Source organism: Felis catus, chromosome B3 (assembly GCF_018350175.1).
Source record: "Felis catus isolate Fca126 chromosome B3, F.catus_Fca126_mat1.0, whole genome shotgun sequence".
NCBI lineage: Eukaryota > Metazoa > Chordata > Mammalia > Carnivora > Felidae > Felis > Felis catus.
This window is the reverse complement of record NC_058373.1, coordinates 6068584-6093227: the sequence shown is the minus strand read 5'-3', so window position 1 is coordinate 6093227 and position 24644 is coordinate 6068584. Positions and strand designations below refer to the sequence as shown.

Here is a 24644-nt window from a genome sequence, read left to right as displayed (position 1 = left end):
CTGAGCTCAAGTCGGACGCTTAACCGACCGAACAACCCAGGCGCCCCTAACTCACTGATTTTAACTTGCCAATATTTTGTTAATTTTACATCTGTGTTCATGAAGGATATTTTTTGTTTTCTTTCCTTCCTTCCTTCCTTCCTTCCTTCCTTCCTTCCTTCCTTCCTTCCTTCCTTCCTTCCTTCCTTCCTTCCTTCCTTCCTTCCTTCCTTCCTTACTCCCTCCCTCCCTCCCTCCCTCCCTTCCTTAATATTTTAAGTAATCTCTACACCCAGTGTGGGGCTCAAACTCAAAACCATGAGATTAAGAGTTGCACACTCTACTGACTGAGTCAGCCAGGTGCCCCAATTTTATTTTCTTCTAACATCTTTTGCTTGTGGTATCAGGATGATGCTGACCTCATATAATAAGTACAGTGTTCCTGTTTTATTTTCTGGAAGAGTTTGTGTAGAATTGGTATTATTTCTTCCTAAAGTGTTTGATAGAATTTACCAGTAAAGCCATCTAGCCATGGAGTTTTCCTTGTGGAACTATAAATTCAGTGTCTTTAGTGACAAAGGGTCATCTCTTTCTCCTTTTGTGTTTTTTTTTTTTTTTTTACATTTTTATTTATTATCAAGAGACAAAGAGAGACAGAGCATGAGCATGGGAGGGGCAGAGAGAGGAGGAGACACAGAATCCAGAGCAGACTCCAGGCTCTGAGTGGTCAGCACAGAGCCAGACGCGGGGCTTGAACTCATAAACCGTGAGATCATGACCTGAGCCAAAGTGGGCCGTTTAATGGACTGAGCCGCCCAGGCGCCCCACCTTCTTTAAGTTTTTATTTAAGTAATTGCTACCCCCAACATGGGGCTGCAACTCAAACCTCGAGATTAAGAGTCACACACTCTTCTGACTGAGCCAGATAGGCGCCCTGGTTAGGTCTTTCTTTTTAAGCAAACTTTTGTATTTTGTGTTGTTGAAGGAACTTGTCCATTTTTACCTAAGTTATCAAATGTATTGACTTAAAGTGGTTAATATTCTCTTATTATCTTTTTATTATCTGTAAAATCTGTTTTGATGTCCTTTTCTTCATTTCTGATCGTGGTAATTTGTGTTTTCTCTCTTTTTTTTTTTCTTAATCAGCTTGGCTAGAGTTTTGTCAATTTTATTAATCTTCTCAAAGAGCCAGTTTTTATTTCTTTGTCTCCACATTTTTGTTTTGTTTTCTATCGGACCAGTTTCCAATTTGATTTTTATTATTTCCTTTCTTCTGCTTACTTTTGGTTTAAGCTTTTCCTTGCCTTCTAGTTTCTTAAGGCAGAAAGCTAGGTCATGTATTTGAGATCTTCTTTTCTGATATAGGCATTTAGTGCTATAAACTTACATCTAAGCACTGTTTTAGCTGCATTCTTTATATTTTGATGGGATGTTCCCATTTTTAAAAATACTTCAAAATACTTCCTATTTGCTTTTTTTAAAATTTCTTGTTTGACCAGCGAATTATTTAGAAGTATATTAGTGTCTAAATACTGGAGATGTTCCAGATATTTTTTCTTTTTTTGGTTTCTAATTTAATTCCATTGTGACTAGACAAAATACTTCATATAATTGGAAACCTTTTAAATTTCTTAAGATTTTATGCCCAGAATATGGTTTATGTTGTTGGTAAGTGTTCTGCATGCACTTGAAAAAATGTATATTTTGCTGCTGTTAGTCAAGTTAGTTATGTCTGCTTTTCCTTCTATAGCCTTACTATATTCTTCCTGATTATCTGTCTGTCCTATCAGTTATTGCGAGAGGAGTATTCAAATATCTAAGATTACAGATTTATCTATTTCTGCTTTCACTTCAATGAATCTTTGCTTTGTGTATTTTGAAGCTCTGTTATTAGGGGCATAAACATTTGGAATGTTATGTCTGCTTGATGAATTGACCATTTTATCATTATTCAGTGAATTTTTATCCCTGTTAATATTCTTTTCTCTGAAATCTATTATGTCAGATATTAATATAGCCACTCCAACTTTCTTTGATTAGTTTTACAAGATGGATTTTTACTACGCTTTTAATAGATTGGTGTCTTTGTATTTAAAATGAGTTTCTTTTTGACAACATATAATAGGGTCTTACTTTTTTTTTTAAGTTTATTTTTGAGAGAGAGAGAGCAGGGGAGGGGCGGGGGGAGGAGGGCGGGGAAACAGAGGATCTGAAGCAGGCTCTGTCCTGACAGCAGAGAGCCCAATACAGGGCTGGAATCCATAAACCAAGAGATCATGACCTGAGCTGAAGTCGGAAGCTTAACCGACTGAGCCACCCAGGCACCCTGGGTCTTACCTTTTTAGACAATCTGACAGTCTCTACCTTTTAATTGGGTAGTTGGGCCATTTATATTTAATGTGATTGTTGATACATTTGGATTGAAATAAATCACTTTGCTATTTACTTCCTATTTGTCACATCTGTTTTTCTTCCTTTCCCTCTGTTTCTGTCTTCTTTTGGGATGTGTTTTTAATGATTCTGTTATATCTCCTTTGTTGGCTTATTAGCTGTGCCTTTCCCTTCTTGTAGGATATAAACATTTGTTTTAGAGGAGACATTAAGTTGAGTCTGCCAGTTCACATAATGAAGATCAAACCACCCAAACCAGTTACAGGTTAGTATAATTCAACTAATACTCTTTTTATTTCTGATATTAATTTCTATTTTTTTCTTTCTTTGCTTTCCTCCAAATTTCCCATCTTTTCTAGATATTAGCAGCAGTATCTAAATTACAAGTATAGTTCTGAGGAGAATATTTTTTTAAAAGTCATAAGCTCTGGGATCTAAGGACAAAAATATAAATGTTACAAGGACACAGTTAACTAACAGAATTGGAAAATCAGGAAAAACAGGCATCTAGCTGGAGTTCATCCATTTCTATATTCCTGTGTTAATGCATTCATCAGGATTTGCTGAGTGCCAATGAAGCACCAAGCACACAGATGAGTAAGACACCTTTTCCATACCAAAAGCTGCTGTTCTACCAAGGGAGAATAAGAGGAAAGTGGCATTGTAGGATATGGTAAGTGCAGCAATGGGGAACATTTAGGACCATGAAAACATAGAGGAAAGAGTGACCAACTCTTCCTATGGAGGAGGCAGAGGGTTTATCAAAGGAAGGGACATTTGGGAAGGTCTTTTTTTTGCGGGGGAGGGGGGGTGGGGGCAGAGGGAGAAGGACTTGAAGGACAAGTGGGAGTAGGTCAAGAGGAGCAGAGGAGAAGTCCATTGTAGGCAGAGGATAGAGTATATCCTCTCAATACCTGCCCAGAACCTCAAAGATCTATCTATAGGAATGTTCACTGCAGCATTATTTATAGAGGCAAAAGACTAATTAAATAAAATCTGGTACACTCATCCAAAGGAATACTTTACAACTATCAAAAACGAAGGAAATTCAAAAGGCCAAGAATAGCCAATTCACTCTTGTAAAAGAACACGATGACATGATTTGCTCCATCAAGACTTATTATAAGGGGCGCCTGGGTGGCTCAGTCAGTTAAGCGTCCGACTTCGGCTCAGGTCATGATCTCGTGGTCTGTGAGTTCAAGCCCCGCGTCAGGCTCTGTGCTGACCGCTCAGAGCCTGGAGCCTATTTCAGATTCTGTGTCTCCCTCTCTCTCTGACCCTCCCCCATTCATGCTCTGTCTCTCTCTGTCTCAAAAATAAATAAACGTTAAAAAAAAAAAGACTTACTATAAAGCTATAGTAATTAAGACACAATAGAAAAATAGATAAGTGAATAGTAGATAGATAGAAATATATAGAGAGAGAATATAGAAATAGAGATAGAAACAGTATACAGAATATAGTAGTAGAAAAATAGATAAATGAAACATGATAGGCCAGAACAGACCAAGACATAAATGGACACTTGATAACTGACAGAGGTGACATTACAGAGCAGGCGAGAAAGGATGGTCATTTCAATAAATGGTGCTGGCTGTCCATATGGAAACAAAAGTGAGACTCGACTCCTGCCTCCCACCACACACAAAAATAAATTCCAGATGACCCATAGAAGCAAATATGAAAGAGAAAACAGTAAAGCTTTTAGAAAATAATATAAGACAGTATCTTTATGATTTCATAGGGAAAGACTTTTTAAACAAAACACAAAAAGCACTTACAATAAAAGAAAAATTTGACAAATTTGGCTACTAAAATTAAGGACTTCTAGTAATCCCAAGACACCATTAAAAGCATGAAGGAGCAGCCACATAGTGGGAGAAGATAGTTGCAAAACACATAAAACTTAGGAATGGTCCCTACTGAGAATATATAAAGAATTCCTACAACTTATTAAGAAAAAGAGATAATCCAGTATAAAACAGGCAAGAGCTTATTCAAATGGCCAATAAACAGATGAATGTGTGTACTCAACATCATTAGTTATCATGGAAATGCAAATTAAAACCATAATGAGCTACCACTCCACACCCACCAGGAGGGCAACATTTAAAAGAGGCGGGCCATACCAAGTTGGTGAGGATGTATCATAAGCAGGCCTCCCGTACACTACAGTTAGCAATGAAAATCGGCACAACCACTTTGGAAAATAGTTTGGTTTGATCCAGCGATGTGGACGATAATTTATACCCTGAGACCCAGCACTTACACTCGGAGGCAGTGTGACCGACCGTACCAGCTTGCCCGGGACTGAGGGGTTGGTCTACTGGGATGTGGGGCTTTCAGAGCTAAACCTAGGGAACTCCTGAGCAAACCAGGGTGAAGTGGTCACCCTCCTCCTAGGTATATACCTGACAGGTGTGCAAGCAAATGCGTACAAGGAGACATGTACAAGAATGGTAACAGTGACATGATTCTCCATAGCTCCAAACATGAAACCGAAATGTCCATCAATAAGAGAACATGTATTCACTTGATGGAATACTATCAATAAAAAGGAACAAACTGCAGCCGTCCACAACCAAATGGACAAATCTCACAATATTAAGCAAAAGAGGGCAGACACAGAGTTAACTCTTCATAATTCCATCCGTGTGTAACGCTCAGAAGCAGGCCAAGCAGAGCTTTTTTGTTTAGATGCACATTTAGACAGCAAAGGTAAAACAAACTTACTGCAGTGCTTATGGAAAAGCCAAGAGAATGGGTGCTGCTCTCGCCAGGCGGTTGTGACTGGAGACAGGCCCCTGAGAAGCTTCCAGGGAGCAGGTGATGTTCTGTCTCTGGACCTGAGTGGAGACAGACATTTGCTTTGTAATAATTTATTAAGATATACATATATATTTTTAAATTTTTTTTAACATTTATTTATTTTTGAGACAGAGAGAGAGCATGAACAGGGGAGGGTCAGAGAAAGAGGAAGACACAGAATCCGAAACAGGCTCCAGGCTCTGAGCCGTCAGCACAGAGCCTGACGCGGGGCTCGAACCCACGGGCCGTGAGATCATGACCTGAGCCGAAGTCGGACGCTTAACCGACTGAGCCACCCAGGCGCCCCAAGATACATATTTTTTAATGCTCTTTGCTGAACGTGTTCTATTTCACAGTAAGAAAAAGGTTTAGTAAATGAAAATAAGCAACAATAAGGAAGGTCTGTAGCACTGAAAGGAAGCGATCTCCAAGCTATTTGTGAGTGGAAAATGCAAGGGGGCTGGTGTAAAAGAGCAATTCTCAAACTTTAGCTGGATCGGACTCAGCCGGAGAACTTGTTAAAACCCAAAATGCTGCGCCCCAGCCACACAGTTTGTGTTTCTGCAGGCTGGGGTTGGGGTGTGAGAATCTGCATTTCTAACAAGTTCCGGTTGAGCCCCTCAGATCCCTGCTCATCTTGGAACCACACTTGGGGGGTACTAGTGTGTCCTGTGCTACCATTTGTTGATACAAAGGTGGTCTCCCTATAGGAACTTATGTGAGAAATGAGTAACAATGATTGCTTCTGGCCAAGGAGACCTGGGCACCGGGGGCCTCCTGGGCACCCTCCATCTGAAAGCTGGGGTGGGAACCTAGAAAATAAATGACCCAGTTTTACTGTGGATTTAGGAACAGCTGAAAAAAGAAGGAAATGAAAGGTTTTGGGGGGGAAGGGGAATGGTAAGAAAAGTGACTGGCAGAGAAGGGAGATGGTTGAAGGAAGGTAGTTGGATAGACGTCAACATAGGTAGAGGCCGGGACCGTCTGTTTCTGTGGGCCCTGCAGCAGCGGCTCAGTAGTGATGGCAACTGGCACATTTGGGGCCTTGCTGGGCTGGGAAGACGGCAACGGTGCTCTAAGGTCTCTAGTGACCTCGTGAACTTTTCTTTGGCCTCGTTTGGGGATCCGGGCATCTGGAAACAGGAAGTGATGGTGAGGCTGGAGGAGGAGGAGGAGGGGGGAGGGCGGTTGCCCTCAGCCTGTGCTCGCTGAGCCGCCTGGCCCCGGCGAGGAAAGAGGCGGGGAGAAGACTGAACGCTGGCTTCCCAGATGGATTTCTGAGGACTAGAGATTCTGCAGGAAACTGGAAAGTGTGGAGGAAGGAAGGGAAAATCAGGAAGGGGGAAGTCCCATGGTTTGACCAATTCTGGGATCTTTTCAACCTAGGTACCACATTTAAAAGCCCCCTGGAAGTCTTTGCAAAGATTGAGGACTGCTACGGGCTGGGCTCAGGGCAGAACCACTTCATCAAGGACACTCAGTGGGAGCAGCAGGAGGCCATCTTCAAAGCCTTGTTCAAGAAGTACCTGGACGGAGAGTGGGGGGAGGAGCGGCTCAGGTGAGCAGGAAGGAGGCCCGGCTCCCTCTTCCTCCCTCCCCTCGAGCTGGGGTGGGGGGTGGGGGGTGGGCAGAGTGTCTCCTCTCAGGGCACACACAGGAATCAACCCAAGCACTTGAATTAAAAGCTGTTTCTGGTTTGGGAGATTTTCCCGAGAATTACGGATTTTTTGAAAAGATATGTGGAGATTGTTCAGAGAGAGTTAGAACAAAGGCTGATCGTGTGGATTTCAAAGAGGGAATAGACATCTATGGAGAGAAGAAGTCGAGTTCATTTTACAATCTTATGTATATCTTCTCTTTAAAAACTTTTTTCCTGATGGGGCACCTGGGTGGCTCAGTCGGTTAAGCGGCTGACTTCGGCTCCAGTCACGATCTCACAGTTTGTGAGTTCGAGCCCCACATCAGGGCCCTGTACTGGCAGCTCAGAGCCTGGAGCCTGCTTTGGATTCTGTGTCTCCCTCTCTCCCTGCCCCTCCCCTGCTCACGCTCTGTGTCTCTCTCTCTCTCTCTCTCTCAAAAATAAACATTAAAAAAATTTTTTTAAAGTTTTTTCCTGATTATCTAGACAACACAGAAGATCCTAAAGACAGAAATAAAAGTCGCCACTATTCACATTTTCCTCCATTCCCATCCAGTCTTTCTCAATGTAATATATTAATGCAGAATTACTAAAATACCTTACTTTGTAACCTCAGGCAGCAGATGGGCTCAGGAATCCCCTGCTGTGACTGTAAAAACCGAGCCCAAGGCTTTGAAGGATCTGGTGGAGCTGGTTTTAGGAACTAGCTCTCTTCACAGCTACCGTGGAGCTCAGGAACCAGGAACATTCTTGCTTCACAGAGGAAGAGAAACCCCTCATCTTGCTGCCAAGTGCACCTTGAATCTTCTCACGTCAGGACACAAACTCCTAGGGCTACGCCCTCCTAGCAGCTACCTGAGCCCTGAACGGGGCCCCAGCGAGGTTCAGGGGCATGCTGCCTGGCTGCAGGCTCGTTGTTAACCTGCGGGTAATGTCTGTCTGTAGTGGGAGTCTATACCACAAGAAGCTACCAACTCTATATAGACATCAGGAAATTGGTTTGTTCTTTTCTTAAGGACAGATGTATCAGCACACCCTGGTTGGATTGCCCCCAGCATAAGGGAGCATTTGTTCACGGCAGCCAAGTCTGGTCACTAGGGGATCTTCCCCAAGGACAGAGAAGGTTCTTCTGGGTGCCGGGTGCCGTTCCCAGCCCGGGAGTGAGTCCCGCGCCTCTGCCTGCCCTGCCCTGCCCTCACCAACTTCCCGGGTCTGCGGCCACCAGGGCCGGCACATCCCATGCGACTTAGCTCATGGCCCTGTATCCCTGGGAAGGTCCGTCCTAACTACCCATTTCTGGTTTTAGTACCATGGCTCTGCCAGGGTGTCTCCTTGCCAAGGAGCCTGCCACGGCTGACTCGTGTCTCTTTTTCTTCCCCCAGTATGGCCACGTTCCACTTCCTCCTTCCTGGCCGCGTCACCACCATGCCAGCGGACGTCAAGGGCCCCTCGGGTAAATGAACACGATGCAGGTGGCTGTCCTGGGCAGGTGGTCCACTCGGGGAGCACCCCAGCAACCCCTGCACGGTGGGAGGCAATAAGGCGGAGAGTAGGTCGCCGCTTAACGGTGTCTGGACGCACGGTGCCCCAGCCCAGACTCCCTGATAACGGAGGCCGTGCTGTCTTCAGGCAGTGACTTGCCACAGAGGAGGGTCTGAGCACATATCCTGCCAGGCTGCTTCTGACATGAACTCACTGTGTGGAACATGCTATTTCAAACACTGACAGCCAAGAGGACATGAATTATCTAGACGACGTGAAAGCCGCTGAGGGGCAGCGTGACCGTCCTCCTCACCGGGGAAGGCGAGCTGGCCGTGGGAACAGCCCTCCCGGGGAGGCTCACCCCTCTGCTGGGCGCTGCCCCTTAGAGCGCACCACTTTTGACCTCAAACCGACTTCTGCTTGGGCAAACACCTTCCGTACAAACCCGGGGGTACCCAGCTGCCTCACGTGACGCCCCTTTCCTCTCTTCTTTCCCAGGGGTAGCCTGTGTCCTTGGCATACACTGGACCGGAAACCACAACTTCTTCCTCTATTCACTTAACCGAACTCTGAAGGATAAAGCCGGTACTTGGCTGCTGAGATGGGTGTTGCCTGAGAACGTGTCCTTCTCCAGCTTAGCTGAGAGCACGTGACTGACACGTCACTTTAGGGGACCAGAGCTGTGCAGGCAGAAGCAGGTGGCTCAGGGCCTGTGGTGTGAGCGCAAGGCTCTGTCTCTGGGCGGTCCCGTTTCTCCAAGAGAATAGGTCGATAGGGACAAAGCCCGGTCAGGTCCACAGGGCTCCTTTGGCAGATGAGGCAAAAAGAGGCTTGGCATCAGGGGCCGGATCCGGCTCTGGCCCAACGAAGGCCCGCCAGCTGTGTAGCCCCAGGCCAGTCACCGCGTGCCCCCAACCCTGTTTTCTCATCTGAAACACAGAGCTCATTTATCACACCATCCATCCCTGCTGACTGCACGTGCTTGCCGTGGATCGCAAAATCCAGAGGGTTTCTGTATGTGAAAGCTTTTTGAAATTGAAAGGCACTTAGGACCACCGCTTACGTGGTCTTTGTTTGGTTTTTACAAATTCTTGGAGGCAGTTACGTGAGCAGGTTCACTTTGTGGTAATTCCTTGAGCTGTACACGGATATTATTCTTTAGAATTGTACTTTAATGTTTGGGGCCCCTGGGTGGCTCAGTCGGTTAAGTGTCTGACTTCGGCTCAGGTGACGATCTCATGGTTCATGAGTCCGAGCCATGCATCGGACTCTGTGCTGACAGCTCGGAGCTTGGAGCCTGCTCCGGATTCTGTGTCTCCCTCTCTTTCCCGCTCCCTCATTCACGGTCTGTCTCTCTCTCTCTCTCTCTCTTAAAAATAAACATTGTTAAAAAAATTTTAAAAAGGGATTATACTTTAATGTTTAAAAGTGTTCAAAGGAAGAATTTTCTCTCCTCCCAACACCCTCTCAGGCAGTGTGGCTTCTAATCTCCACCTCTGTACTGACTGGCTCTGACCTTGGGCAGGTGGCTTCTCTGCCTCAGTCTCCTCATCTGTGAAATAGGGGTGCCAACAGGACTCATCTCACCAGACCCTTGCGAGAATTAACCGAAAGGGTGCACATACAGTGCTTACCATGGTGCTTAGCGCCTGGCAAGTACTCATTCAGTGTGAGCGTCAGTGCAAGAGGACTGGGACTTGCTCTTCTGTCCTAAGGAGGTAGCATTGCAGAGAGCCCAGCAGGTACCCCTGCCCGTGTCCCAGCCGGGCAGACTAGTCTGGGCCGTGAGCTGTGCGCGTGGAGGTGGTAGGCGGGTGCAGCGGCTGGGGCAGGGGCGGCCGAGTGAGTGCCGTCCTCCCCTCTAGACCCGGAGGGCGTGTGGCCCTGTGCTGCACCCATTGCTGTCTCTCGGCTCAGCTGCTGCTGTTCCTACCTGGTGCTGGCCTGCGAGGATGGCGTGCTCACGCTGTGGGACCTGGCAGAAGGTGAGCACCCCCCCCCCCGCCCCCGCCTCTGCCTAACCCCTGGATTATGAGACCCCTGGATTATGAGACCCCGGGGAGCTCTGGAGTTTCCTGCAGGCTCTGGGCCTTCTGGTAGTTCCTCTGTGTTCTTAAGTCAATGTGGGGAGCCGGTCCCGCCTTCCCCTCATTCATTCAGTCACTTATGGAACACGATAAGTGCTGACACTTCCCAATCCCCGTGTACTGGTTGAGCGCTCGCCCCGTGCCCCGCACTGGAGCAGGTCCTGGAAGTAAGACTGTTAGTTACCTCATTATCACACTCCAGGGAGGTGTCTCCCAGCACAGGATGTGACGGTAGGGCAGCCCTGGCCCTCCCCCACCCGCCCCCAAATTCTCAAACTAAGTAAGTCTTCCTGCTCTCCCACCCCCACCGCGGTCAGCAGGAAGCCCACTGCTATTGAAGCTAAGAGACCTGTACGGTGGCCAGTGCAAGACCAGTAGCCATGCTGGGTGGGTGGCACCTTGCTAGAGTCCTGGAGTCCCAGGAGCCCGGGTCCAGCTCTGCAGGTGCAGAAAATCAGTGGTGTCTAGTTTCCCTAAGTCGATCGATCAGCCTCTGAGGGAAAGGCTCCCTCTCACCAAACTTTTTTAGAAGTGATGACTGAATCGCTGGGTCTGTCATTGTACAATTGGATGGGTGTTTCCTCTGAGAGTAGAGGTGGGCAGCCTTCCCAGCCAGCGCGCTGGTGAGAACCAGAGAGAGCCCCCTGTCTACTGGCCATCTCGGGGAGCCTTCTGTCAGGTCAGTGAGGTGCCTTCCTCCCTTGGCTGTTTCCATCTGAAGGGTTCGGTGGTGGTTTCCGTTTAGCCGGCACTCGGCCCACATGGTGGGGAGATAAACATCCCTACGCGCCCTCTTGAATTTTGGTTCCTCACCCAGTCTTCTTACAAGAGTGAAAGATACTTAAAGGGCTGAAGAATGCTCATAATTTGACATTCACTTGCTCAATAGGTTGTTTTCATTTGTCTGGATACTGATACATCCTGGATATCGTTTGACTACACACATATACACCCTTCTCATAAAAAAGCCCTTCTCAGAGAACCACCTTCCCTCTGGTATACCTTGACCCACCACGGTCAGCTGTGGTTCCGTACCTGGCAGGGCACTGTCCCTTCTGTCCCAGCACTGACTCTGGCCCCTCTCCCCGGGGCTCTTCCCCGTCCCCCACCCCCCTCCATACTTAGAAGGGGGGCTCTTCTCTCCCACTGGGCACTGGGGTTTTCTGGCTTCACTTCCAGAAGGCTCTCATTGCCGGATCCTGCCTTCACACCCCTCACGTGCCTGTTGGTCACAGACCCTGCGCCCAGGCTGCATCAGCCCTCCCCCTTTCACTGACCTGCCTGTGCCATTGTTTTTCCAGGTTTCCCTCTTGGGGTCGTCGCTCTTCCCAAGGGATGTTCCTGCCAGAGTGTTCACTTCCTCAAATACTACTTAGTCCACCAGGGACAGAACGTGTATCCTGAGGGGCCCTTGAAATCCCACATGAAATGTGTGGTGCTGTGCACAGATTCTTCTGTCCATCTGGTGACAGCCAGGGGGACCCAAGAACCCACCATCAGTGTGCTGGTTGAGAGGTCAGTGGCTTGAGGGCAGGACGGGGCAAACGACCGGCCAGCCGAAAGTGACCAGCTCCCCAGCTGGAGTCCCCTGGCTCTGCAGTCAGCACCCTCCCTGTGAGCTCCCAAGTCCCCACCGTCTTTTTTATGTGCACGTGTAAAACTTGTCTCACAAAATTGCACGACAGCACCAATGACAGCTTTCACGTCATTTGTCATTTCTGCCAAAATCGCCTTTTATCAGTTTCCTCGAGGCTTTCTTTCTTTTTTAAATTGTCTCAAGAGTCTCTTTCTGAAGTTGTGAAAATACTTTATGTGTGCAAATGAGCTATACAATATATACATGTGTATATTTAAGATATAGCTATATATACACTATGTATAGTATATATGTAGGTATATATGTATTTGGGTGTTTATATATATACACAGAGAGAGAGAGAGACAGAGAGTGGGCAGTGGGAGAGAGGGAGGGAGGGAGAAACTTCCCTGTACCCATCATGAACCTTCAGAAATAGATCATCTCCGGGGCGCCTGGGTGGCTCAGTTGGTTAAGCATCCAACTCTTGGTTTCGGCTCAGGTCATGATCTCAAGTTCATGGGTTCGAGCCCTGCATTGGGCTCTGCTTTGACAGTGCAAAGCCTGCTTGGGATTCTCTCTTCCCCCCTCTCTGCCTCTCTCTCTCTCTTTCTCACTCTCTCCCTCTCTCAAAAATAAACAAACATTAAAAAAAAGAAATAGATCATCTCCAATTCAGTTAAGGCTGTGTGCTTGTCCCTGGTCACACCCTTCTCTCCTCTCCAGAGGTGACCCCCTTAGCAATCGTCACCGTATATAACAAACCATTCCACAGCTTAATGGCTTCAGAAAACAAGTCGATGTGTAGCCCCTGATCTCGCAGACCAGCAATTTGGGCCAGTTCTTCCACTGGCCTTGCTCAGGCTCGGGCAGCTGGGCTGGGGGCCGGATGGTCTGGCACAGCCTCACTTGCATAGGTGGCAGTTGGGTGGCCGTTGGCCAGGACACTTGGTTCTCTTCCCTGTGGTGGCTCCTGCGGGCCGTCTCAGCCTCCATCACCCCACAGCCTAAGGGGTCCCCTCAGCAAGCGAGGGCAACCGCGACGTACACTCTCCAAGCTTCTGCTCACGTCACGGTGGACGAAGCATGTCACGTGGCCACACCCGCAGTCAGGCAGTGGAGAAACTGACTCCACCGTTTGATGGGAGTCGCTGCCAAATATCACGGCCCATTTCTTTTTCAATCGACTGTGTCATTTTCCAAAATTCATCATCCATTCCTTCGCTTTCCCGTAAGAACCGGCCACACGCATCTCCAAGTAACGCATTGTTTAACTGTGCCTATTTGGGAAATTCGTAAAGGGACTCCCATGCTGTGTATCCTCCAGCTTGTTTCTCGGGGCTGTTTATTCCGTAACTTGCTCTGCAGCCTTGTTCAGGAGAGTTGCACATGTCAGTGAATGCAGCGCCGGGTCTGTATCTTCCTGGCTCTACTGCATCCCATCGTATAATAAATATATCACAACAAGGCATTCTCCTACCAGTGGGTAACGCGACTGTTCCCCGCGTCTGCTACTATGAACCATCTCTGACATGTCTCCCGATGCTTATTTACAAGAGTGTCTCCTAGATGCGTGCCAGGAGAGGTAGCACAGCCTTAACTCCTTCCAGGACGAATGTGTATGTGTCTGGCTCCCCACAGGCCGGTAAAGTACCTGGACGAAGCCATCTGTGCAGTGGCCCCAGTCCCAGCCTTACCTGGCATGGTAGGTTCCTCACGCCCCTCACTCCTCTTCAGCAAGCGTGTTTGTTTTCCCTTCAAAGACTGTTTGTTGGAGGCCTGTCAAGTGCGAGGCACTAGACTAGCTTTGGGGCGCACAGGGACGAAAGAGCAAGCCGCCGCCCTCGCAGATCGCACGGCTCAGCTGGGAAGGCAGACGAATCACCGCGCAGCTGCCCTGGGAGACGAGAGAGGCTGTGATGCGCTGGGCCCTGGATGCCACAGAACAGAGACAGGGCTCACCACCTCAGCCTGCAGAAGTCAGTGGGGGCGGGGGGCTGCTTTCGGGAGGAAGCGACAGGACGGGGCAGAGAAGGTGAGGATGCACTCTCAGGTGTTGGAGTGTGAGGGGCGGGGAGGTGGCGTGGCAGCTGGAGGACCATTCGATCAGGCGCATCTAGCAGGTTCACCTACAGGGAGGAAGGAGCCAGGCAGGAGAGAGGCCGGTCTCCGAACCCGGGCCAGGAAGGGCCATGGGATGGAGCGGGGTCTCCGAGGATGGGGAGGAAAGCATACGTGTGCTGAGGGCGGCACTGCGTCCGGCCACGTGGAGGGCCAGCTCCTGGACAGGGATGCTGGTGAGCCAGAAGAGAAGCCGGGGCAGGAGTGGGGAGCGCCACCCAGCATCAGACACGGCACCTGGAAAAGGGCCTGTTGCTGCTGGGGACACCGGAGAAGTAAACACACACATTTCTCTGCTCCCCGAGCAAATCCGTCCTCTCTGTTGCTGGCCTGGATGTCCAGCTGCCTCTCTTATTCCAAACGGGGGTGACAGAGAAGTCCCCGTTGCCATCCCTTTGCTTCCCAGGTGCTGACCTTTTCCAGGAATGGCTCTGTGCAGCTCATGGACGTGGCCAAGCCCCAGATCATCTGTGCCTTTGCTCCACCCAGAACCTACCATCTGGCAGTGCCCTGGACGCCTATGTTTGTCGTGTCTTTGCACCGCCCGTGTTTCCTGCTCCGAGGTATGGGAGGGGGGCTCTGGGGGCTGCTATTTGCCTGACCTTCTCCCTCCCTTCCCAAAGCACGGGGTGATGCCCCCAATCTCTTCCCTGCTCTTCAACCCTGCGCCACAGGCCAAAAGGACACTGCTGCTTAGCCCCTCACGAGGCACTTAGCTAAAACACAGGATTCCAGAGAGACTCCTGCGGCCCCCCTTCAAGGGAGCCCCTCACAGCTCAGCCCCGACGGCCCAGCCTTTACCAGCAGAGAGCTGCCCCCAGCTGCCCACCCAGCCCACAGAGAAGGTCATCCCTCTACAGAACGCTGTGTTTTGTTTCATCTCAGGAGACCATCCTGACGAAATTGAATCCGACGACGCCAAGGACATCCAGAATTCCATTTTCTGTTTTAATCTCGAGGCCTACCCGCTCCTGGAAAACATCTGCAACCTTTGCACCGTTCCTCAACCGGACATGACCGATAGCACGGCCTTCGCCCAGGTGTTGCCCTTGGAGAAAAGATGCGAGAATTTCCTCCAGGAGAGGTAGAGTCCCGGGTCTGCTTCCCATCCCTGCTCCTGGGGTTGTCTCTGGGTTGAGGACTAGCGGAGTGTGTTCGATGGTCAGATCCGTCCGGCATTTCGACTGCCCCTTCCGTGGGGGACCCCGCCATATCGTAGCCCGTGAGCCACACTCCAATTTCCCGTTTGGGTTGGCAGGAAAGGGAGCCCCGGATTCAGGCTGGTAAAGAAGAAGGACTGCCTGCCAGTCGCTATTTTCTCCTCGTCAAGACTGTCTTGTCCTCCTGCTTTCTGGATTCTTCGGTTTTGCAAAACTGTATTTGGATGATCAGACACCAGTCATGGGAGACAGGGGCTTAAGTCATGGGCCAGGTTCGACCCATTTGCTATGTCTCATCGTGGCTGCTTGTGTGCTACAACAGCAGACTTGAACAGTGGTGACAGAGACCACACGACCCATAAAGCCCGCCTCATTTACTATCTGGCCCTTTATACAAACTGGTCGCCAGCCCCTGGTCCAAGCCCCCTTGGCTTTAACCGTCGTCTGGACAAATGGTTCGGCCACGCGTCTCTCCCCCTTCTGTGACCCCCACGGGTGGTGACTCTGCCTGTGGCCCTTTCTGCTGTAAAAGCATAAGGAGCTGTGCTCTGTCTGCTCTGGAGAAGCAGGTGTCTCTTCTCATCCATCCGCCACTCGTCTCGGCGGTTTGCAAATTCTTGCTGCTGATTTCTGGCATGATTGCACTTTTGGCAGGAGGAGGTTACCAGCGGAGCCCTGGATTCTCCTGGGGTTGTGGGGGGGACTTCGGTGGCCCCTTACTTCCAGGGTCTTCAGAGACTCTGTGATCTCTCCAGTCCCCACGATATCCCTTTACGACCATTTCCCCCTTTTCTATTTACTCTTGCCTCAAGAGGAAGGAAGTGGAATGGCCAGGATACTCAGGTGTGAAATCCAGTGCCACCCCTTCCTAACTGAGAGACCTCGGGTGAGTGCCTTCACCTCTGAGAGCCTCAGTTTCCTCCTTTGTTCAAAATCGGTGTGTTGAACACCTGCAGTGTGCCAGGCTGGACACTTTGATGGTGCCCAGCCCTCAGGTTTTGTGGGTATTCCAGAGATAATACACATCTAGTGCTGGGCATTGGGTGGTCGCTCAGTAAATGGTAGGTTCCAGAAGGATGCTGGGTTACTTCCAGTTCGTGCCTGGGGAAATTCTAAACACGACCGCAAGGTGGCGCCGTGAATCCCCAAGGCTGCATTTCCCTGCTGCTTGTGGTTCTCCGGTTGTGGGGGTGCCTGGGGGGCTTTCAGTATCTCCTGGAAGGAGGCAGCCCATTCATCCGGAGAGGCAGATGGTCTGTGGGTCTCGGGGGGAGGACGGTGAAGGAGGGGTCATTGGGCATTTCCCCACTCCCCTGTGGCCGGGCCTGCTCTGTAAAGATGGTCCTTTCCACCCTGCCCCCTCCAGTATGTGTTCCTGTAGGAATGGGACTCACTCTACTACTTTCCCAAAGTCTTTCCTCCCCGTCGGCAGAGCTTAGCTCTCAGGTGTCATGCCTGAGCAACCCCCCCTGGGGTGGCCCCCATAGCCAGGAGGGTGTGGAGAGGACTGCCCTCCCAGGGAAGCTTGTCAGGGAAGAGTGCTGGAGTCCTTGGGGCTGACCAGGTGGGGCAGGGGGGCTGGCAGCGGGGGTGACCAGGGGCAGGGCTTGGGGCTGACCCAAACCATGGGAGCTTGGGAACAGAAAAGCTCAGGGAAGTTGTCACTGGGTTCTGGGACCCAGCAGGAGCTAGGAAGGGTCGCAATGTATGGTTGGGGCCAGCCTAGCTTGAAGGAACTTTTACTTCGGCCTGATCACAGTGTTTGAATTATATCCCTTGGGGCAACCCATTTTCCAGATTGGGTCCCAGCAATAATTTGGGAAAAACTGTTTTAAAGAAGGCTTTTCCTGTTCTACTTGCCCTGAGGTCTCCTATCTGGGACTTTCCCAAAAAGTAGCCCTCCACCACACCCCCCACTCCTGCTCCAACATTTTATTTTGAAAATTTTCAAACATACAGCAGTTTTGAAAAAAAAAAAAAAAAGTCACCGAACATCCATATACCCACAACCTAGATTCTGCCATTAACATTTTCCTATTGTTGTTTATCCCACATATCCATACATGTCCCAAAGGTTTTAATCTCATCTTGTTTTTCCCTATTTACTCCTCGTGTCTGAAACCGTGTCCACTGGCCCTAAAACTAGGTGAAACTTCAAGGCAGTGGGTTATGTGGCAATCGATTCAGAGTTTCAGGCCTGCAATCATCTGTCCAAAATATTTTTGCAAAACCTGCCCCTGGGACTTTTATAAATAGCCAGTGTGAAAGGGAACCTGCCTTTGGGGCTTTAAAAGGAGGCCAGCTAGCCGCAAATATGCATCCCCACCCCCCACCCCAAGGCCTGGCTTCTGCTCCCGTGCAACTTGGGGCTCCAGGCACCGTTTCCACTTTCGAGTTCTGCCATCCCTGGCTAGGTCAAACTTGATCACAAGACAGAAATTTCTGGACACCAGGAAGCAGACAGAGTGCCCCTTCCTCTCTCTGTCTCTCTCTCCCTTTATTCCTTATGGAATACAAAGCCAAGCAAGATTCGGGTTCAACCACCCACATGTCTGCCAGAAGGCGGGCTTCTGGGTCCACAGGGCACCTGGCCCTCTGGGCCAGGGGCTGGGCAGGCAGGAACTGACAGCTCATGGCTATTTTAATTAGGGAACGAAGGACACTGAGCATCTTTCTGTTATATATACTGTACATTTCCCTCACTCCTTCCCTGGCCTGCCCTGGATCTGTTTCTTATGCGTGAGTTCGTTTTCTTTTAAGAGTTGTCAATGTGCTGTGAATAATTTTTCCCGGTTTGTCTTTGGAGAGGAGTATTTGGAGTTGCTCACCCAGCCAGACAGAAGTTTCAAGTGTCCAGTAGCTGGACTTTTCCGCCTTCTCCCTTAGGTTTCGCTGAGGGGCAGGTGCAAAGGGCCTCAAATTCGGGGTGCAAGCTCTACAGTATGACTAGGGCACAGACGGGGGGCTCTAGCTGTGCGACAGGGCGGTCCTCAGCGTCTCTGTGTGTAAAATGAGTGACAGCTGCATCTCCGCATAGGACGTGGCCTGGCACACGCTGGAAGTGTTAACCAGGCTAACCATCTTTACCACGAGATCATCGAGAAAGGCCTTTTCCCCGCCAGCATTATATTTTGAACGTCATCCATGTTGTCTTGAACACACGAATGATTTTATTTTCAGGCTTCCTTTTAAAACTTGCCCTAGTTCCATCTATCCAGCTGCCTCTTGGACGGTTTTTTTTTTTTTTTTTAAAGCAATCTCTATACCCAACGTGGGGCTCAAACTCACAAACCCTAGATGGAGAAGTTACAGTCTCCAGGGCACCTGGGTGGCTCAGTCGGTTGAGCATCCAACTCTTGGTTTCCGGCTCGGATCATGATCTCACAGTTCATGGGTTTGAGCCCCGTGTTGAGGTCCAACCTGACAGTGCAGGGCCTGCTTGGGATTCTCTATCCCTCTCTCTCTTGCCTCTCATTTGCTTGTGGTCTCCCTCTCTCTCTCTCTCAAAACAAATAAATAAACTTAAAAAAAGAGTCACACGTTCCACCGACTGAGCCAGCCAGGTGCCTTCCTAAAGATTTTAAGTAAGCTTACACTTAATATGGGGCTTGAACTCACAACCCTGAGAGATCAAGAGTCGCACGCTCCACCACCTGAGCCAGCTAAGCGCTCCTGGACGGTCCCTTATTGAATCCATGTTGTTTTGACCTCCTGACCCAAAAATTTCACACCCACTTATTTATCGGCAGCAGAAGTATTATTATAATTAACTTTACTGAGCACCTACTGTGTGCCAGGGCTATGCTAAGTGCTTTGCAGGCATCATCTTATTTTTTACTATTATTTCCCCACTGCACAGCGAGAAAGCTGAGGCTGATGAGGTCGTGCCACCCGCCCCGGGTCACCAACTTGTAAGCAAAGGAGCTGGGTTTGAGCACAAGCAGTGTGGGTTCAAAGCCCGAGTTTGTAACATGCACATGCTTTTCCTCCTCCCTGCCCATCGCTCTCACACGCAGGCAAAGACTTCATTGCAGCCTGGACAGCATTAGCACAAGAGTGGAAACCCCAAGTGTCACCAATAGGGGCAAAAGACTGTGGCAGATCTGGGAGTGCCTCCTGGAAGCAATTTCTGGGATACGGTTTCAGTGCAAACAGCAGGGTGCACGATAGTGCATGGTACACTTCCGTTAAAAAAAAAAAAGATTATACACATGTCTACGCTTGTATGTGTATACGCAATTTCCAAGGATTTACAAGGAGCCGTTAATTACCGTTGCTTTGGGAACAGAAAATAAGGATCTGAGGAGAGAAGGAAATTGCTTCTAATTGTATACCCACTTGTATTCTTCCTTTTTTTTTTTAAAGCAAAGTATAGAGTACTTTTTCAAGTTAAATATTTTAGGGGCGTCTGGTGGCTCAGTGAGTTGAGCGTCCAACTTCAGCTCAGGTCACAACCTCACAGCCCATGGGTTTGAGCCCCACGTTGGGCTCTGTGCTGACAGCTCGGAGCCTGGAGCCTGCTTCGCATTCTGTGTCTCCCTCTCTCTCTGCCCCTTCCCCACCTATGCTGTCTCTCTCTCTCTCTCAAAAATAAACATTAAGAAAATTTTTTTAATAAAATAAAATACAAATGTTTTCGTGCATCGAGTATCAGATACATCTCCACGTGGATGTTCCTTGGCAGGTAGAGCCTCAAAAATCCAAAGCTGCAACCATGGTCTTTCTCCCCGGAAGTAGCCCTCCTCCTGCTTGCCCTAAGCCGTTTAACATCCTCTGTGCCCTCAGACACCCAAGGCAGAAACCCAGACAGCAGGGGCACCTCTTCCCCAGAAGGAAGGCTTCCTTCCCCCCCCCCCCCCCCCCCCCCCCCCCCCCCCCGCTCACAGCGGCCATCTCTGCACAGGCAGAATGAGGGGCGAATCCTGGGCTGCCCTGCTTTTCCTGTACTGAATGTGCATTTATTTGTTACTTAAAAAAAAAAAAAATTAACATCTTGTAAAAGACCCAACTCGAGGGTCTTCTCTTCCAGGAGCTCCCCAGGCAAGGTGGATGGATCCCTCCCGCCTCCCTCCATTCGACCTCTGTGGCACTTAAAACGCCTCAAATTACAAATGTCCTTCCCCCCCTGTCACCCTGATGGAGCTGGGGTGGGGGGAAGCAGGGCTGTTTCAGCCACATGGATCTTTCCCGCACTTGCACCCTTGCCTGTCACCAGCGTAACCAAACCAGTGGGAGTTCACCCCGTGGTGAGTCACACAGACAAACTACAGCAGGTGAATTGTGGCACGAGGGAAACTTTATTCGCAGTGGATAAGGACATCACCGGGAAGAACTTTCAAAAGCCGTGACTCTCAGAGCAGGGGTGGGTGGGTTCCTGAAACTGAGGGTTAGGGAAGCCTTGTCACTGGACGCAGAGGTGGGCATGAGGTCCTGCACGCGCCCTAAGGAAACACGTCTACACATATGCTTTGTATGTCACGTAAATGAGACGAGCCCCCCACTTGGTGCAGATTTTAGTATTATGATGAAGTAAAGGTAACCGCTGGTCCCTCCCTGGGTCACTGCACGGTCCCATGTGCGCAGGCGTGAGCGGGGGGTTAAGTTCAGACTGGTCTGGTTGGCCGGGCCTCCAGAACTCGGTCTGGGCTGTCAGTCGTTATAGCCGGCGGGGCGGTTCTGGATTCCTTCTCGGGATGTTATGCCCTTCGGGCCTTTTGCCTGAGTTAAGAGAGAAGCTGGAAAGAAGAATTTAAGGAAGAATGTGGGACAAAGGTCGGTAAGCTTGAGCAGGTGGGCAGTCAAGGTCGGGTCTTGGGAGTCCAGCCAGTGACACTCGATGCTCTAGCGGGGTCTGCTCCCTGGAGGTGTGGGCATCCTGACGTGGCTCACGGTGGTCCACGCGCACAGACCGTGAGTCCCCCGTGGTACCGCGCCTTCCGTGGGGCGCCTCCTGCAGCACACAGGCCCCGTCGTCACGCAGTAAAGGTGTTTCGAGTACCGGCCGTACACTAGGTGGAGCCCCGAGGACACAGTCGTGCCGCAGACGAGCCACTCGGAGAGGCTCTTAGATTAGCACAGGGCGGTCAAGGTCTGCCCCGGGGACCTTGAAGCCGGGCGGCAGGGGGGTGACGAGGCACAAAGCGGCTTCCTCTCATCTCCACCTGTGTGGCCCACAGGTTCCAGAAGCTGGAGAAGAAGGTGCAAGAGCAGGAGCACTGGACCCGGCTTCGCAGGTACTCCCTGCTTCTCCAGAGAGAGACCTCCAGGAAGTGACTGGGCTCTCTGCAAGGTTGGCGGCAGGCAGGCTTCGCCCCAGGATGCTCCGAGGCCGAGAGATGAGGTGACAGAGGCCCCCAGGGGCCTAGACGGGCAGTCTGGGACCTCAGCAAGGGGAGAGGGATGATCTGGGGAGCCTCCAACCCTAAGCCGCTTGTCAGAGCCCTCGGGTGGGCAGATGTCACCCCAATAAACAGTGCTATTGTTTCCAGACTCCAAAGTCACTGTGGTGTGTGTCCTTTTGTTCCCACCCAGTCCAGACCCCAGCAAGGCCCAGTCCTAGGCCGTGTGAGGAACACTCACCTTCTAAGCCCAGGAGAGCCACTTTGCTCAAATGACCGAGACCCCAGGCCACCCCAGCTGCTATGTGGCCCTCCTTCTCCCCACCCACTTCCTCTCCCTCTCTGAGCTGGCTCATACACAACCTTCCTAGAATTGCTTCAGAGAGGCTGTGGAGGATCAGAGGTTGGGTGACCGCCTGAGGTCACACGGGTCTGAGAGGCGAGGTGGCAGGCAGGAACTGTGGCCTGGGACCCTGGGTGGGTGGAGTGGCTGGGGGACAGGATGGGGGCAGAGAGGTGCCTCTCTTTTCTGGAAACTGCCCTTCCCAGGAAAACCGGCTGGAGGGGTCCCCGCAGCTCAAGGCCTATGCCTGCCTCTCCGAGGACACTGTGTGGTGTCTCTGAGAACTGCAGGTGGTTGACACGTCCCAGCCTCCCCGTGGTCAACTGCACGCGGGGTTGGTGACAGGCATCTCCTTTTGTGTCCCCATCCATCTCCTCCCTTGGGACACACATGCTCCTCACTGTCCTGATCCCTCCTTCACGGCGCTGGTGCTGACCGGCAGCACGTCCCTGGATGAAGAGGTTCCCACCTGAGGCGCTCCGCCCCTCATTCTCCCGCCCATGGAAACAAAAAACAGCAGCAAAAATAACCTTTACACCAACGGGTCCTGTTCCTCTAAACAGCAGGTACTAACTCCCTTTTGAGATGAGGGAGGAAAACTCAGGATGATGGCCTTGGCCTCGCACACCCCCTAAATGTAACAGAGGACTAACACCGATGGGGCACCTGCTGTGATGTGTCTGCTTTACAAGTACACCTTGTGAGATGTACAGATGATCATTATCCCCATTGTACAGAAGGAAAATGGAGGCTCAGGTCACTGCTCGGAACAGCCCGTATCAAGTCCTAATGGGCTTTTCCAACATCAAGTGTCAGAGACCCAGCTCTCAAACGAACTTTAGGGTTGGCTCGCGTAATGTAGGACGTAATGCTTTCTGGGGAGCCGGGTCCAGGTGCTGAGTAACAACAGGAATCTCTCTCCATCTCTGTTTTGATGCCCTTTGCTTGGGTGGCAACATGACTGCCGACAGCACCCACAGTGAGTGTCCCTTTCTTTTATTTATTTTTTACTTTTTTAAAGTTTATTTTAATTTTTAAAAATGTTTTATTGTATTTATTTTTAAAATTTCCATCCAAGTTAGTTAGCATCTAGTGCAACAATAATTTCAGGAATAGATTCCTTTACCCATTTAGCCCATCCCCCCTCCCACACCCCCTCCAGTAACCCTCTGTTTGTTCTCCATATTTAAGTCTCTTATGTGTTGTCCCCCTCCCTGTTTTTATATTATTTTTGCTCCCCTTACGTTCATCTGTTCTGTGTCTTAAAGTCCTCATATGAGTGAAGTCCTATGATATTTGTCCTTCTCTAATTTCGCTTACCATGATACCCTCTAGTTCCATCCATGTAGTTGCAAATGGCAAGATTTCATTCTTTTTGATTGCTGAGTAATACTCCATTACATACATACATACATATATATATTATATGTATATAATACCAAAATCTTCTTTATCCATTCATCCATCGATGGACATTTGGGCTCTTTCCATACTTTGGCTATTGTCGATAGTGCTGCTATAAACATTGGGTACATGTGCCCCTTCAAAACAGCACACCTGTATACCTTGGATAAATGCCTAGTAGTGCAATTGCCAGGTCGTAGGGTAGTTCTATTTTTAATTTTTTGCGGAACCTCCATACTGTTTTCCAGAGTGGCTGCACCAACTTGCATTCCCACCAACAATGCAAAAGAGATCCTCTTTCTCCGCATCCTCGCCAACATCTGTTGGTGCCTGAGTTGTTCATGTTAGCCATTCTGACAGGTGTCAGGTGGTATCTCATTGTGGTTTTGATTTCTATTTCCCTGATGATGAGTGATGTTGAGCATTTTTTCATGTGTCGGTTGACCATCTGGATGTCTTCTTTGGAGAAGTGTCTATTCATGTCTTTTGCCCATTTCTTCCCTGGATTACTTGTTTTTTGGGTGTGGAGTTTGATAGGTTCTTTATACATTTTGGATACTAACCCTTTATCTGATATGTCATTTGCAAATATCTTCTCCCATTCCGTCGGTTGCCTTTTAGTTTTGCTGATTGTTTCTTTCACTGTGCAGAACTTTTTATCTTGATAAAAAGTTCCAATAGTTCATTTTTGCTTTTGTTTCCCTTGCCTCCAGATAGGTGTTGAGTAAGAAGTTGCTGCGGCTGAGGTCAAAGAGGTTTTTGCCTGCTTTCTCCTCGAGGATTTTGATGGCTTCCTGTCTTACATTGAGGTCTTTCATCTATTTTGAGTTTATTTTTGTGTCTGGTATAAGAAAGTGGTCCAGGTTCATTCTTCTGCATGTCACTGCCCAGTTTTCCCAGCACCACTTGCTGAAGAGACTGTCTTTACTCCATTGGATATTCTTTCCTGCTTTGTCAAAGATTAGTTGGCAATACGTTTGCAGGTCCATTTCTGTGTTCTCTATTCTGTTCCATTGATCTGAGTTTCTGTTTTTGTGCCGGTACCATACTGTCTTGATGATTACAGCTTTGTAATACAGTTTGAGGGGCGCCTGGGTGGCTCAGTCGGTTAAGCGTCTACTTTGGCTCAGGTCATTATCTCCCAGTTCATGAGTTCCAGCCCCACATCAGGCTCTGTGCTGACAGCTCAGAGCCTGGAGCCTGATTCAGATTCTCTCCCTCTCTCTGCCTCTACCCTGCTCACACTCTGTCAAAAATAAATAAACAATTTTAAAAAAAGTGTCATACAGCTTGAAGTCTGGGATTGTGATGCCTCC

At 49.4% G+C, this 24644-nt stretch overlaps 1 protein-coding gene across 6 annotated transcripts in view; it reads left to right on the top strand.

Annotated features, from left to right (window-relative positions):
• The window catches only part of WDR93 (WD repeat domain 93), a 48178-nt gene extending 26439 nt beyond the window's left edge, over positions 1-21739 (top strand). For 3 of the 6 annotated variants that reach the window (XM_019831878.2, XM_045058794.1, XM_045058795.1), the window contains 7 exons: positions 2551-2635; positions 6565-6736; positions 8200-8270; positions 8798-8884; positions 10165-10284; positions 11688-11901; positions 13604-14633. In XM_019831878.2, coding sequence (XP_019687437.1) covers positions 2551-2635; positions 6565-6736; positions 8200-8270; positions 8798-8884; positions 10165-10284; positions 11688-11901; positions 13604-14453 — 1599 coding nt within the window. In that variant the 3' untranslated portion in view covers positions 14454-14633. Of the gene's footprint in view, positions 1-2550; positions 2636-2927; positions 3044-6564; positions 6737-8199; positions 8271-8797; positions 8885-10164; positions 10285-11687; positions 11902-13603; positions 14647-14968; positions 15168-15341; positions 15858-21419 lie in introns of those variants that run through there. The other 3 variants (XM_003986836.5, XM_006932258.4, XR_006598835.1) reach the window with 3 other exon arrangements.
• Positions 21740-24644: the final 2905 nt, after the last annotated feature.